Here is a 13,468-nt window from a genome sequence, read left to right on the forward strand (position 1 = left end):
GATCCTACAAATTGGTTCCTAGGACTAATGTTTTTTAAAGGCCGCAGAGGATGAAATCAAAGCTCAAACAGGTGTCCATAGAGGACCGAAGTGGTAAAGCTGAAACACGACCAGGGAGAAGTTCACCGCCATCTGCTTGCTTGGCGAGCAAATACAATTAGCAATGCTAAGTGTGCGAATCTAAATCATGAAAAGAGAGACGGGGTCTTTGCAAACACCAACGCCAGTTTATTCCAGCATGAAATTGATCTCCACAATATTATCCACTGCAAGGTAAATAGAAAAAAAGTAAAACAAACATAAAAATACAATAACATGAAAAGACTTAATTTTATTTCAATCAGATGAAGTCAATGTCCTCTCTGCTGTACGAAGAAGTTAGGGCCAGACTGTAACTGAAACCCCCCCACAATTAATTCAGTGAAAAACAATAAGAACATTTTTTTTTAGATTTCAAGAGAATGTTTTATGTGAGAGGGCGGCACGGAAGTCAACTGGTGAGCACGTCGGCCTCACAGCGCAGGGGTGAAGGGTTTAATTCTGGCTTTGGCCTTCATGTATGGTGTTTGCATGTTCTCCCCGTGCCTGCATGGGTTTTCTCCAGGTACCCCGGTTTCCTCCCTCATTCTAAAAACTCTCTAACCCCCGTGAGGATAAGCGGATTAGAAAATGGATGGATGGTTTTATGTGAGGTGCCGCACTGTCGCCACTTCTGAGGTTTGGGTTCGAATGTCAAGTCAGATTTGCTGTGTGGTGTCGGCATGTTTTTCTATGGCATTCTTCCACATTCTCAAAGCCTTCACGTTAGTTACATTGAAAGCTCTCAAGTGTTTGTCGGTGTAAATGTGATGTGATTAGTTGCTTGTCAAGGTGTGCCCTGCTCCAAGTCCAGTGTGTACACGAGAATAGGCTCCGGCTCACCCGTGACTTTGTGGTATAGAACGGAATGGATGCATGGGCTTTTTTCTTTTCAGTGTGGCTCTGATAATCATATTACCTCTGAAGCAAAAAATAACTATTTGCTGAGGGGTCCTCTCCTTCACTGAGATGTTCTCTAAATAAAATCAACACCGCTTCAGGCTGGAAATCAAGAGCAAAAATATCTCGATGATAAAGCACCTTAATCGTCGGCAAACATGGAGAAAATGTTTTTGGCTTCCTCGGTTAAGCCTCCAGCCATTCTGCGCCTTTGTTCGAGGTGGCCGTTCTGTTTAAATGGCGGCTCGACCAGGGGTGTGACATTTTTTTCTCCAACTAGAACACATGAAATCATTTTTAATATTAACAAGCCATGACATCCACTAGCCAGAAGGTGATCTGCATGATGCATGACGCGTGTTTACAGACGAATCTTTGGCTAGAGCGCGAGGCAGCTCCACTTCTTGTGCCTTACCTAACATGTTCTGTGCAGGAACATCGATCGTCATCATCATCTTGTTTAAAAAGATCAAGAAAAAAATTGCGGCAAGCTTTTGCCAGCCACGTAAGATGACATGGCAGGTTAGATCCGGCCCGCAGGTCTTGAGTTTGACACGGCACCATAATCAACCTCACCATTATATGGAGAGGTGATTTTGTATTTAAACAAGTCATACAATTACAAATGGTAATAAATACACAATGAAAAAAATGGGATGCATTTGGTGGGACAAGAAGGCCTGCGTTTTATTTCCCCCAAATTCGATCAGGAGTTGGCATTGAGTTGGGGTCTGAAACTGTTACGGGGGTCCTCGGTTCTTGACAAAGCACGGTTTTGAGGATATGACCAAATCAGTTTGCGCGGTGGCGTAAGAACATGTTGTCACGCAGCACAAGAAAGGCACGAGCAGTTCCCACTTGATTGTATCATACAGGGTGTTCCATTTGTTTGTTTTTTCCCCCCATACATCAACATAGCCAATTCTAGCTCAACTTATCACGACAAAAAAAGTTGAATGTTTGACTAAATGTTTACGTTTCAAAATAATTGATTTTAATGTCACTTTTTCAGGGTGAATTGTGACATTGACAATCAAGGAAAAGGCATTTTTGTGTTAGAATAAGCTCAAGCACAATCAAGCAAAGCAGCACGCAGGACATTCAGATGTGCACCGTAGCAGGTGTTGCACGCAGTAGACTGTTCTGGTTTGACAGTAAAATCTCTTAAGTGACCAAATATTCAGAATTGGGGCGGCTCGGTAGTCCAGTGGTTAGCACGTCGACTTCACAGTGCAGAGGTTCAATTCCAGCTCCGGCCTCCCTGTGTAGTTTGCATGTTCTCCCCGGGCCTGCGTGGGTTTTCTCCGGGTGCTCCGGTTTTCTCCCGCGTTCCAAAAACATGATTGGCAGGCTGATTGAACACTCTAAATTGTCCCTACGTGTGAGTGTGAGAGTGGATGGTTGTTCGTCTCTGTGTGCCCTGCGATTGGCTGGCAACCGGTTCAGGGTGTCTCCCGCCTACTGCCCGAAAACAGCTGGGATAGGGTCCAGCACCCCCCCGTGACACTAGTGAGGATTAAGCGATTCGGAAAATGGATGGATGGATGGATATTCAGAATTGCAGTGTCTCAACAGTAAATATTTTCCATTTCTTCAGCCCGCTTTCAAATCGTAGTGATTAAAATTGTGTTGAATACTTTTACTTCGGAAAATACCGATCAACATTTTTGTCCATTTTATATGTGACCGTTTAAACCAGTGATGAAATCATATATATATATATATATATATATATTGCCCTGTCCATTTTTATCTACTGTATCTATCTATCAATATATATATCTATATATATGTCTATCAATATATCGCTACATCTATATTCTTCTGTTTTTGATGGAAATTTAAGCATAAAAAAAATCTGATTCATTGATTAATCAACAAAATAATGATGGCCAGATTAATCTACACTTTACAAACAGTAATCGTTAGTTTCAGACACACATTCAGATTTGCAGAGGATGGCGTGTCAGTCTGTCAGTCATCCTTCCATCATTATTTCAGGCCGGCCCAGTCGACAGCCAATCCATGTCAAGGACATACTTACTATTTCACATGCACACGCACGCACGCGCGCGGACACACACACGCACACACACACACACACACACACACACACACACGCACACACGCACACGCGCACACACACGCGCATGTGTATATTTGTATACATATGCACCAATATGCGCACACACACAGCATGACAATTGAAAACAATATGGGAAAAAGTAATTGCAGGACCGAAAGTAAACACACCACCAATTTATTTCTTTCGTATTATTCAAGTCTGCTTTGGTTGCGCCTGTGTGCGTCGGAGTAAACACGTTTTTGACTCTCGCGGCCACTGATGGACGCAGTGGGCCAGCCTGAATTAATGTTAGAAGGATGACTGACAGATTGATGTGCCCACCTCTGCAAATTCCCACTGTTATATGAGTTTTGAGTTGAGTTGACCTCACCTACATGTTTTGGGAAAACAGGACAAAGCATGGAGATAACTCATGCAAGTGCACGAAAAACCCTAGATTTACATATTTCAATTGATGTCATAGGTTTAGGAACACCCTGTACTTTTGGCCTCCAAGTCTTTTTCAAACTGTACTTCTGACCTCGCTACCAGATCAGCATAGGTTAGTGATCAATTATGACATAATTTGACTTACAAATTCAGATTGCGGAATTCTGTAGTGAACCGAGGAACCCTGGAAAAGGAAATCCAGGCGTCGACTAGATAACACTCTGCGTCTTGATGAAAGCTGTCCTTTCGCTCCGACCCCCAACTTCCTCACTGTCTGATTCAGACTCGTAGGCGGTCATGTCCTCATCCCCCCACACGGTGGGGATCCCTTTGTAGCATATGCGAGCCTTCCTCTTCTGTCCTCGGCCTAGGCCAAAACCAAAGTCCACTCGTCTGTCGGGCAATTTGGCTCTCCAGCCACCCGAGCGCAGCTGCAGTGTGAGAAAAACACCCGCAAAGGCCACCAGGATGAAGGCACAGCTGAGCACAGCCACGACGGCGGGTAGCTGAGAAGACGAGCGCGGGTCAGTAGATTCCCCGCCTCCGCCGCTTTTATCATCATCTGTTGCTGGATCCTCTTGTCTGGGCTCTCCGCCAGCAAGAGGAGATTTGCGCTGGACCTGGTTCTGGTGCGAACAGGAAGTGAGGACCAGGCGGCTGTGAAGCGGGCAGGATAGACAGTCTGCGGGCCCCGTGGCAGAGCAGGTGAGACAGGTGGGATGACAGGGCAGGCAGGCTTGTACTGAAGATAAGTCCACCCAGTTCTCCAGAGAGAGATTAAGGAGCTGTGGCCCCGACGTAAAACCGGGAGGGCATAACTTGACGCAGCCTTGGAGGAAGAGGGAGAAGCCTGGGCTACATTCTGTGGGAGGAGCAAGACAAAAACAAGAACATGCAGATGTTTCATCGATGAGATTTAGATAAAACGACGGGTAATTTGAGAATGACTCAAATTAGCCGTCGCTATCTCGACACCGTCATCATGGACGCTGCCGCTCTATTGGCACCAGAGATGTATTTCATCTTGGAGCACACAGCCAAAACTGGCAACATGTCATTTGTAGCTCTCTGTCACTCAATAGAGGAGACGGGAGAAAAAAAATCTCACACACGATATAGTGTGCCACTGCCACAACAACAGTCTTTTCGGTTTCGGTGCTTCTTTGGAGAAAATAAATCCTTACTTGTGTCGAAAAGTCGGTAAATCAAGCAGCAAAATTATATGGAAAGACTGGGCAGCAGAACTGCCATCCATCCAATTTCCTCTGCATATTCGGGATCGGGTCGCGGGGGCAGCAGCTTTAGCAAAGAAGCCCAGACTTCCCTCTCCCCAGCCACTTCTTGTAGCTCTTTCCGGGGGATCCCAAGGCGTTCCCAGGCCAGCTGGGTGACATAGTCTCTCCAGCGTGTCCTGGCTTGTCCCTGGGGCCTACTGCCGGTGGGACATGCCCGGAACACCTCACCAGGGAGGCATCCTAATCAGATGCCCGAGCCGCCTCATCTGGCTCCTCTCGACGTGGAGGAGAAGTGGCTCGACTCTGAGCCCCTATGAGCCCCTACCGGATGACCGAGCTTCTCACTTTATCCCTAAGGGAGAACCCGGACGGGCAGCAGAACTGTTCTAAGGGAATATGTAATTTGATTGAGTGGCACTTTGCGGGTTGAAGCAGAGACAAAGCAGAAAAGTTTTACAACTCAATGTTGCCCATTCAAGGCAGCTGAAAAGAGACAGACATGTCTGTTTGACTCGTTTGCGTTCACACACACAAGGCAAACCTTTCTTCTGATTTACTTCCTGTCTGCTGTCAATCCATAGTTTGTGATTCAAGCTTGCGCAAGCCATTTGTTTTTAGTGGCCTTTAATGGAGGAAGTACGAATGATGCCATTATGCAAACATGCAATGTCATCAGGAAAAACTGAAATATATGTCACAATTTTATAATGAATAACACATTATTTTAGTTTGTTGGAACTTAAAAGAGCATGCTCCGGGACAACTGATGGCCTGTGTGTAAAACATCTCACCGATGCAGATCTGCTGGGCATCAAACGTCTTGCAGCTGTTGTTGGAAGGCCGAGGGAAGTCCGACAACAAAGGGCTGACAACGTTGTAGCCTGTCCCCCACAGAGTGAGAGTGAACTGACTCAGCACTCCTGAAAGAGATGGACAGACCAACAGGAGGTTGAAGGAGGATACAGATGAGAAATTAGTCGTTGTGTTAACAGTATTACAGTCATATTTCAATACACACAATACTGCAACTTGTACTCAGTCAAAGAAAGTGAAGTAAAGGAAAGGTTTGGGAAAAGCAGTGTCAGCCTTTTTCTTTAAAAAGCCCAACATTTAGAGGGTAAATGTTTCTTGTTGCTTCATACCTGTGTTGCATGGAGTCCCAGTACATCTAGCACCTGTGAACTGGTGTTCCAGTCTTAGAAAATTGGAGCACTGTACTGTATTTTCCGCACTTTAAGGCACACCTAAAAGCATTAAATTTTCTCAAACGTTGACAGTGCGCCTTATAATCCGCTGCACCTTATATATGGATCGATATTCTGATTCTTTGGGCGTAGTATTTTAAATGTTTGGTAAAGCGCTTTGTTACAGCTAGCTGCAGCAGTTGTGAAAGCTTGATATAAATAAAGCTGCATTGTATTGTATTCCCTTTCGAGTAGCACCATCTAACGGATGCATTCCGTAACGGCAGCCACTATTGTAGCTTCTATTCTATGCGTCTTATAATGTGGCGTGTCCTACAAAGGCAAACGGTTCTAAAATAGGCAATTCTTTGAAGGTGCACCTTATACTCCGAAATGTCGTATAGTATGGAAAATATGGTACTTTACTCTAGATGTCTTGGTTTCACCTCATAAACAACAGATGTATTGATTGATTTGACTGCATTAAGGTTCTGCCAGCGCATTACGTTAACATCGGGTTGGTCTGGAAACAAGATGCAGCTACTGTAGCTGACTGGTCTGTTTGGTTGTGGATATGAAGTCAGTCACAGGAAAACAAAGTCCTGACAGTTTATTTTTTTGTTTACAAAGTAAATAAGTTTCTGAAGATAAAAATGCAGATTGCTATTTTTGGACATTTTCTACAAAGGAAAAACACAACACATTTTTGTTCATCATTTTGACTTGGAATAGTGTGTAGTGCAGCCTCTGAATTTGAGTGTGCAGACATAAAAACCATTACAAGAATTTTGAGCTTTACTCACCCATTATTTCATCCTATTATTCTGAACATAACTGCAGCTACTCTGAGCTGTTTTTAAAGCCAGAAAAATCACATTGCCGTCACGCCCAGACGCTCTGAGTAAAAACGACACCGAGGCTATTCGGGCAGTCGTAACACTGCCAAATGGATATGCATGTAAATCAATTCATTTAAAATGAATGACAAACATCAAGGATCATTTCACACGCTGGAGTGGAATATTGCTGGTGTTGATAAATTCTGTGTAAACAAACAAGGCAACATGGTGATGGGCTCTCTTTTTAGCCAGTGCCATTTTTTAATTAAATACACGGTGAAACGTGTCATGAAGACACGGGGGAGGAAGTAAATGCTGAATGCGTCGCGAGTCAAATGACCATAATACGGCAGACGGCAGAGGCAGACAGCAGGCGCTCTGAGTACACACAGCACCGTAGTTTCCTGGCACAACCTAATGAGCGCTCGTCACAAAGCCATAGCAAATGTCCGGGCTGTTTGACTGACACCTATTCATTTAGAAGATATTCATTTTCACAGTTTGCAAGGCTGTCTGTATATGTCATAACGAGAGGTGTTTGCACCAATTGCGCAGTGAAATAAAGTACCTAAAACATTAGACACAGAGTCATGTCAAATGAACCGTGGCATATTGGTGATATTGGTGTCTTGTTTATGCTGAAAAGTAACCATTTTAAAAAGGTTGCTTTGGCGGATGAGCATTTCTCCAACTGGTGGTGATAACATTTCAGGGCAAGTGGCAAAATTGACAAATTTTCAATTTTACTTTTGTATGTGTGTTCCCAGTAATAATTCGGGCAACCACACAAATCTAATCTCACGTTTCTCTTTCAAATCTCAATGCCTCACTTTCTTATTCTTTACTTTTGTAATGATGCAGGACAGAAGGAGGAGGAAAAAGGTTAGGCAGTGTTATAGAAAATGAGCCTCCATCTGCCCTTGCACAGACAATATCCCAGCTGGGAAGATGACAGCATGTTGACATAATATAACACCGCTGCGGTTATCATTGCCTGACGCCAAAGGATAGGCACAGTCTTTATTTCCACCTACAAAAATGGGAGCTGGTGAGCTCGGTTGACAAAGTGAGTTGACAAAATAAATGGAAAAACAGGACAACAATGCTCAATGAGGGAGGGGGAAAATCTTATGCTTTCCATTTTATGGGACAGCAAAAGTCAGTCAGTAGATATATGTTTCATTCAATACGGATTGGAGTCAAACCTAAAGAAAGAGGCTTACCGTATCTTTGTACTTTTACCCCTGACCTAGAATTCCTCTCACTCTATCCTCTATTCTAGTGATGTGTGGCTGAGAGACTTGTACTATACTTGCTACTTCAAGGCTAAAAGGGTACAGGCATTATTTTGATGAATGTTAGGCAGTGAGTGAGCTATCAGGATGATGCAAACATTTTGCTCAATAAAGATTTGTGGAAAGGTGGCACATGTGCTGACCAATAGCCCATTTAGTTTTGTTGCAAATCCAGACAAAATGATTTATTTTGCCCTTTGGCCATTTGAGTCATGGTGGAAGTAATCCCTCTAGGACCAGAAGAAAAACACGGGACGGTCTCATCATCCTAAATTATCTTCCATATATCTCATATAATGTACCGTGTGTAATATGACAACAAAGTTTTAAAGATGGGCAGTGAGGGAGCATGCACATAACGTTCAGTGGAAGCTCATTCCAACGAGAGGACCCAGCAACGGAAAATAGCCGTTGCTTGATTGTCAGTACCTCTAAATAGTGTCTAATAGGGTTGTTTAAAAAAGTTTACAAAAATATATTGTGGATGGATGTGTGACGTGATCCAAGTGACAAATAATGGAAGCCAATTAGGTTACCGTAGTCACGGCTAGTAGCTGCAACATTTTCTATTTCCAAGGTCCATTCCCCTTGAGGATCCTCATCCCATGAGTGGGTGGTCATGAAGGCCCAGTCATTGAATCCCTCAGTGGAGAAGTCATTTGGCCTGTAAAAATAACCATAGCACTTTGTATTTCTTTTCCTGAATCAGAATTAAAAGCATGTTTTGGAGAGATATATAGAGAGCAATTGAATAGTAATAAACTGAAATACTTCAAACCAAATATGTTTATACAGTGAAACTCCTCTACATTGAAACCTGCATGGGTGAAAATACATCTTAGTGTGAAAAAAATCTTCATGCATTAACACTATTCCCATTTTCCAGCCCCCCCCCCCCATATAACGAAAAAAAAAAAAACCCTGTTGCGTTATACGAAATCTTTTTCTCTCCTCTTGCCTCGCAACAAGATTTACTACAACAAAGTCTAATCCAACAGCGACCTCTACTGCATTGTTCGGAAACGGCAACAGCAACCTCCACACTGGTTTACACATGCGCGGTAGTCCAGGAAGTATTTGTTATTGTTAGTTTCAGACGCAGCAAGAACGTTGCATTGCTAAAATGGCTCCAAAACGGACCTTTGGGTGTCAAGCAGCTAACTCAAGAAGAGCTCTGACACTGGAAGAGATGGTGAAAGTGATCAAAATGAAAAACGGAGGAAGCAAAGTAAAAGACATTATCCAAGAAATTGATGTAAGTGAAAGTGAATGCTGATTGTAAATTTCGCAATTTCGTTCCCTTTTTTTCTTTCTACAGTGACTATATGAAGTGTCAAATAAGTGTATGCTCACACTTATTCACTATTGGAATAAAAATAAAGAGTACACATATTTTGTGTGCGTGTGTGTTTACATCTGAGATCTAAATTGCTTCAGGAAAAAAAAAACCCTGTTGTGAAAAATTTCTTGCTGCAAACATGATTTCATTGTATTCATTTCATTGTAGCGGAGTTTCACTACAATGTACCTCAATTAACATCATGTCATGAGGAACATTTTGCAGGTAATTTTTCACAGCTTCCAAATAGTTAAACATTTTTGCACATTATCCAGTTCTGCCACAACATATTTTGGCTCAAAAACATATGACGCTTTGTTGAAAGTCGCGTGTGAAATTCAAAGTGAAAAAAAGCCAGACTGTCCGGTGTGCAGTGTTTCATTGTATACCTGGGGAACAATAGGGTAGAGCGTGTGCCCAGAGGACTGATGAGATGGATTGCCAGCTTGCCTCTCTGGTTGTGGAGGAGAGTGAGACGAGCCTGAACGTGCTCCAGAGAGCTGACGTAGTCAGGCCGTCCCCAGCAGGCATCGACGCTCTTTCTTAACATAAGCCTGCTCCCAATGTCTCTGCAGATTTGACAAGACAACTTAATGGTGCGTGTCTACGCAAATAAACGTGTCACCCCTGAGGGGCAATATGGTGACTGATGTGTTCAACCCTCACCTTGGTTCTGTGAGCATTGTGTGAACACACTGGTGCTGTGGCCCCACTCTGGTCCAGTTTTGCGCTAAAGCCACCATTGCTCCAGCATCCAGGAGCCCATATCCGTATGAGTGACTCACTAACGGAAGAAAACATTGTTGGCATTACTTCCATGTCACTGATTGGCTGAGAATGTTAGGTAAACAATGTGGATGCGCTGAACCAATAAAGAAGGGGAACTAGAGTTTACACACCAAAAAAGAATTGGTTCGCTTTTGTGATAATTCATTTGTTTTCTACAATATACTGCTCATCCTCATTAGGCTCAAGGATTAGCTGGAAGGTATCCCAAGTTAGAGATTAAAATTTAGATTAACGCGGTCAAAAACATAATGTGCAAAATGTGACTGTAATTAATTAATCGCAATTAATGCGATAATTTGACACCTGTAATTTAAATGTGTCACGACACAAATGGACATGTCACGTCCAGAATGGCGGACACACTGACCAATCAAACGCGGCCAAAATTTATGTGAGATTTTTAAAAACAGAAGGAGGTCCTTTTGATTATGAATGAACAGTCTAATAGTACACAAGCAAGTGCAGTCAGTACTACCTCGGCGTCCAACTCCATTGGTCTTCCAGTCTCCTGCGCTGAGATGTTTGGGACGGGCCGTTCTCACCACCAGGTGTTGCATGTCCCTCCAGGTCAGGTTCGTACTGCCAGAATGTGGGGAAAGAGGCCACTTAATCTTCATGCCGCACAAGACTAGAAGGAGTAATTTAGTCCCCATCATATATTATGAGCTGTGATGCTTCGCTGACCTCTAACTGTATAGCAAAAGAAAGGAAGCGAAGGGATGTGAGAAACGCTGAGAAGTATGCCGCCCTTTGTGGAAATATAATTTAGCGTGTAACAATGGAAAGGCAGAATGTTTTTAGAATACTATAACAAGGTCAAGACAAGGGCCTGAGCACCATGTCATTTAATTATGACAACTATGCTGTTTCATAGTGTGGTTTTAACACTGATATAAAACCAGGCTAGCCTCAAAGTAAACAGGAAACCGTGAATGTGTCCTGTCTAGACTTCTTTGTAATGACTGTCACAGGGGTGTAAGGTGATCGCAATAGGTAGCCTTTACATTGTAGAAACTTTACTTGATGTTCCATGCAACAAAGAAGTTGAATGAAAAGGCTCATCGGGAGCAATGCTTTGACTTACTGTAAAGCCAACAACTGTCGGAAATACTGTCGAATAGGACAGTGTGCTTTTGACGGACAAGAGCTTCCCATTATTTCAATATCATCTCCACAAGAAGTGCAGAGCTGAATGATGGGAGTAATAGAACAGCAGAAAGACAATACTTCCTCCTTTCAAATGGATCGACCTGTCATGTCGAGCAAATTTATAGATGAGATTACAGCCCGATAAAATAGAGCGCTGTCACTGATGACAGCCTGTTGTGCCCGCAAGGAGATCAGAGTTTGAAAAATGTCTTCTCGTAAAGCACTGACAAATACAAATTACAGGCATGGCCTTTGAACCCAGCTCCCATAAAGATCATCGATCAGACGTTACTCATATCAAGGGAAACATGCTGAATGTGATCTTTCACGAGACCCACCGCTTAGGTCTGACATACTTTGACGTTGATATGATTATTTGTCTGCCTTAAGAACAAAAACAGATTTAAGTTTGAATAAGGTCAGCGAGTGGCAGAACACAGACTGAAAAATGTCCGATGCTTTTTCCTGCATAGACCCTTAACATTAGAAGATGATAAATTGTTGAATCACAAATTAGGCTGACCGCACATTTACAGTTGGATTGTAAAACTAACTGAAACATTTATTGGATGAGCAATTTTATAAAGCGTAACAGAAGTGAACTCCATTGTTCATTCTGCAATAATCCTTGAAGGTTTAAATATCTGTTTTGTATTTTTTTCCCCTGACAAGAACGCTCAAAGAAGCACACAGTGAAAAGAGCTTCATTTTATTTTTTCCATATAGACATTTCTGCCTGCTTCTGCACTAAAACAGCTTTGTGAGTTTTTTTCAGGGTTACAGCTAAAATCATGCCAACAAATTGCTAGAATGAAACTTACAAGCATTATGGAGATTATGGAGGTAAGGAAACTTAACATGCACAAGATATGACATAAGACAAGACCGTGACGGAACACATTATAATTGCCGACAGTAATTTGGAAACCTGCATGAAAAACAACGGAGGATGGGGGGACTACTCTCGAGTTGAAGATGTCACTCACGGCTGAAAGCTATTCTGATGCGTGTGTGGGATAAAGTCTAATTTGTCTGCCTAATTAAATGATTCTAAAAAGATCAGTTTGCTGGGGGATAAACTGGGCTGGGATTTTGGCAGACTCGTGTGCAAACTAATATTCACACTTACCTCTGAGCTTGCAGTGCCGCATACTAAATAAGATTAAACAACATTTGATTGGAAAGAGGGCATGCCCGATGGTTGTAGAAAAATGATTCAACTCACTTGGCCTCCTGCGCCAGAGCAATAATCCCAGCAGCGAGTGGTGCTGAAGCCGACGTTCCTGTATGCGAATCGGTGCACTTTTGCCTGAGGTCTGTTGTCACCTTTGAGAGAGATGTGGAAATGGAGAGACACATTCAATTTTACACATCGAGTATTCCACTTAGGTGTGATGGAAATTCACAGTGAAGGATGTTGAGTGTTAGACATTGAGGGCCAGGAAACCAAAGATCCTGTCATGAGCAAAATGAGTAACAGAAAAGAAAACGGAAGATGGCAATGGCACCATAGAATGAGAGACCATTAAAGCAAATTTTACATGAGAACGATATACTGTAATAAAAAAAAAAGAAAAAGAAAAAAGATTTTGCTTCTGTGCGGTTTTGACAAGTTTTACAGTGCACATAGAATGAAGCTTTAACCCCGGTCACATCACTCATTTAATCTTTGACTGGTACAGTATCCAGTTTCAGAATTTAAGTATGTGACTAACTGCTGGTCACGGTCATTTCATTCAGTCATTGTGCCATTCAATTCAAGAATGGAAATGACTTATTTGGTCATAGATACACGTGACAAAGAGCTTCACATCCTCGGTTATTCAAAAGGTTAGGGCATGATCAACATGCATCATCAACACAGGGGTGCCCCAAGGATGAGTCCTCTGTCCAATGCTCTTCTCCCTCTACACCAGGGGTGCCCATTACGTCGATCCTGATCTACCGGTAGATCTAAGACAGGTCCCAAGTAGATCCGAGGAGTGTCGAGGAGGGGAAAAAAAAAAAAAAAACATTTGTGTGTCTTTGTACATGTTAGTAATATATATTTTTTGTGTTAATGTACGCTGTTAATGTACATCCTAATAATCCTATAAGTCTCATTTTCACAAAATAAATATTTACGAAATAAAATAAAGCAGGTAA

The 13,468-nt window shown here is 42.6% G+C and overlaps 1 protein-coding gene across 3 annotated transcripts in view; it reads right to left on the bottom strand.

Annotated features, from left to right (window-relative positions):
* Positions 1-207: 207 nt before the first annotated feature.
* furinb (furin (paired basic amino acid cleaving enzyme) b) overlaps positions 208-13,468 on the bottom strand; it is a 73,374-nt gene continuing 60,113 nt past the window's right edge. For all 3 annotated transcript variants that reach the window (XM_052060058.1, XM_052060060.1, XM_052060061.1), the window contains exons 10-16: positions 12,549-12,649; positions 10,650-10,753; positions 10,052-10,169; positions 9,775-9,954; positions 8,583-8,710; positions 5,520-5,648; positions 208-4,355 (exon numbers count right to left, since the gene is read on the bottom strand). In XM_052060058.1, coding sequence (XP_051916018.1) covers positions 3,703-4,355; positions 5,520-5,648; positions 8,583-8,710; positions 9,775-9,954; positions 10,052-10,169; positions 10,650-10,753; positions 12,549-12,649 — 1,413 coding nt within the window. In that variant the 3' untranslated portion in view covers positions 208-3,702. The remainder of the gene's footprint in view (positions 4,356-5,519; positions 5,649-8,582; positions 8,711-9,774; positions 9,955-10,051; positions 10,170-10,649; positions 10,754-12,548; positions 12,650-13,468) is intronic.

This window comes from Hippocampus zosterae, chromosome 3 (assembly GCF_025434085.1).
Source record: "Hippocampus zosterae strain Florida chromosome 3, ASM2543408v3, whole genome shotgun sequence".
NCBI classification, from domain to species: domain Eukaryota; kingdom Metazoa; phylum Chordata; class Actinopteri; order Syngnathiformes; family Syngnathidae; genus Hippocampus; species Hippocampus zosterae.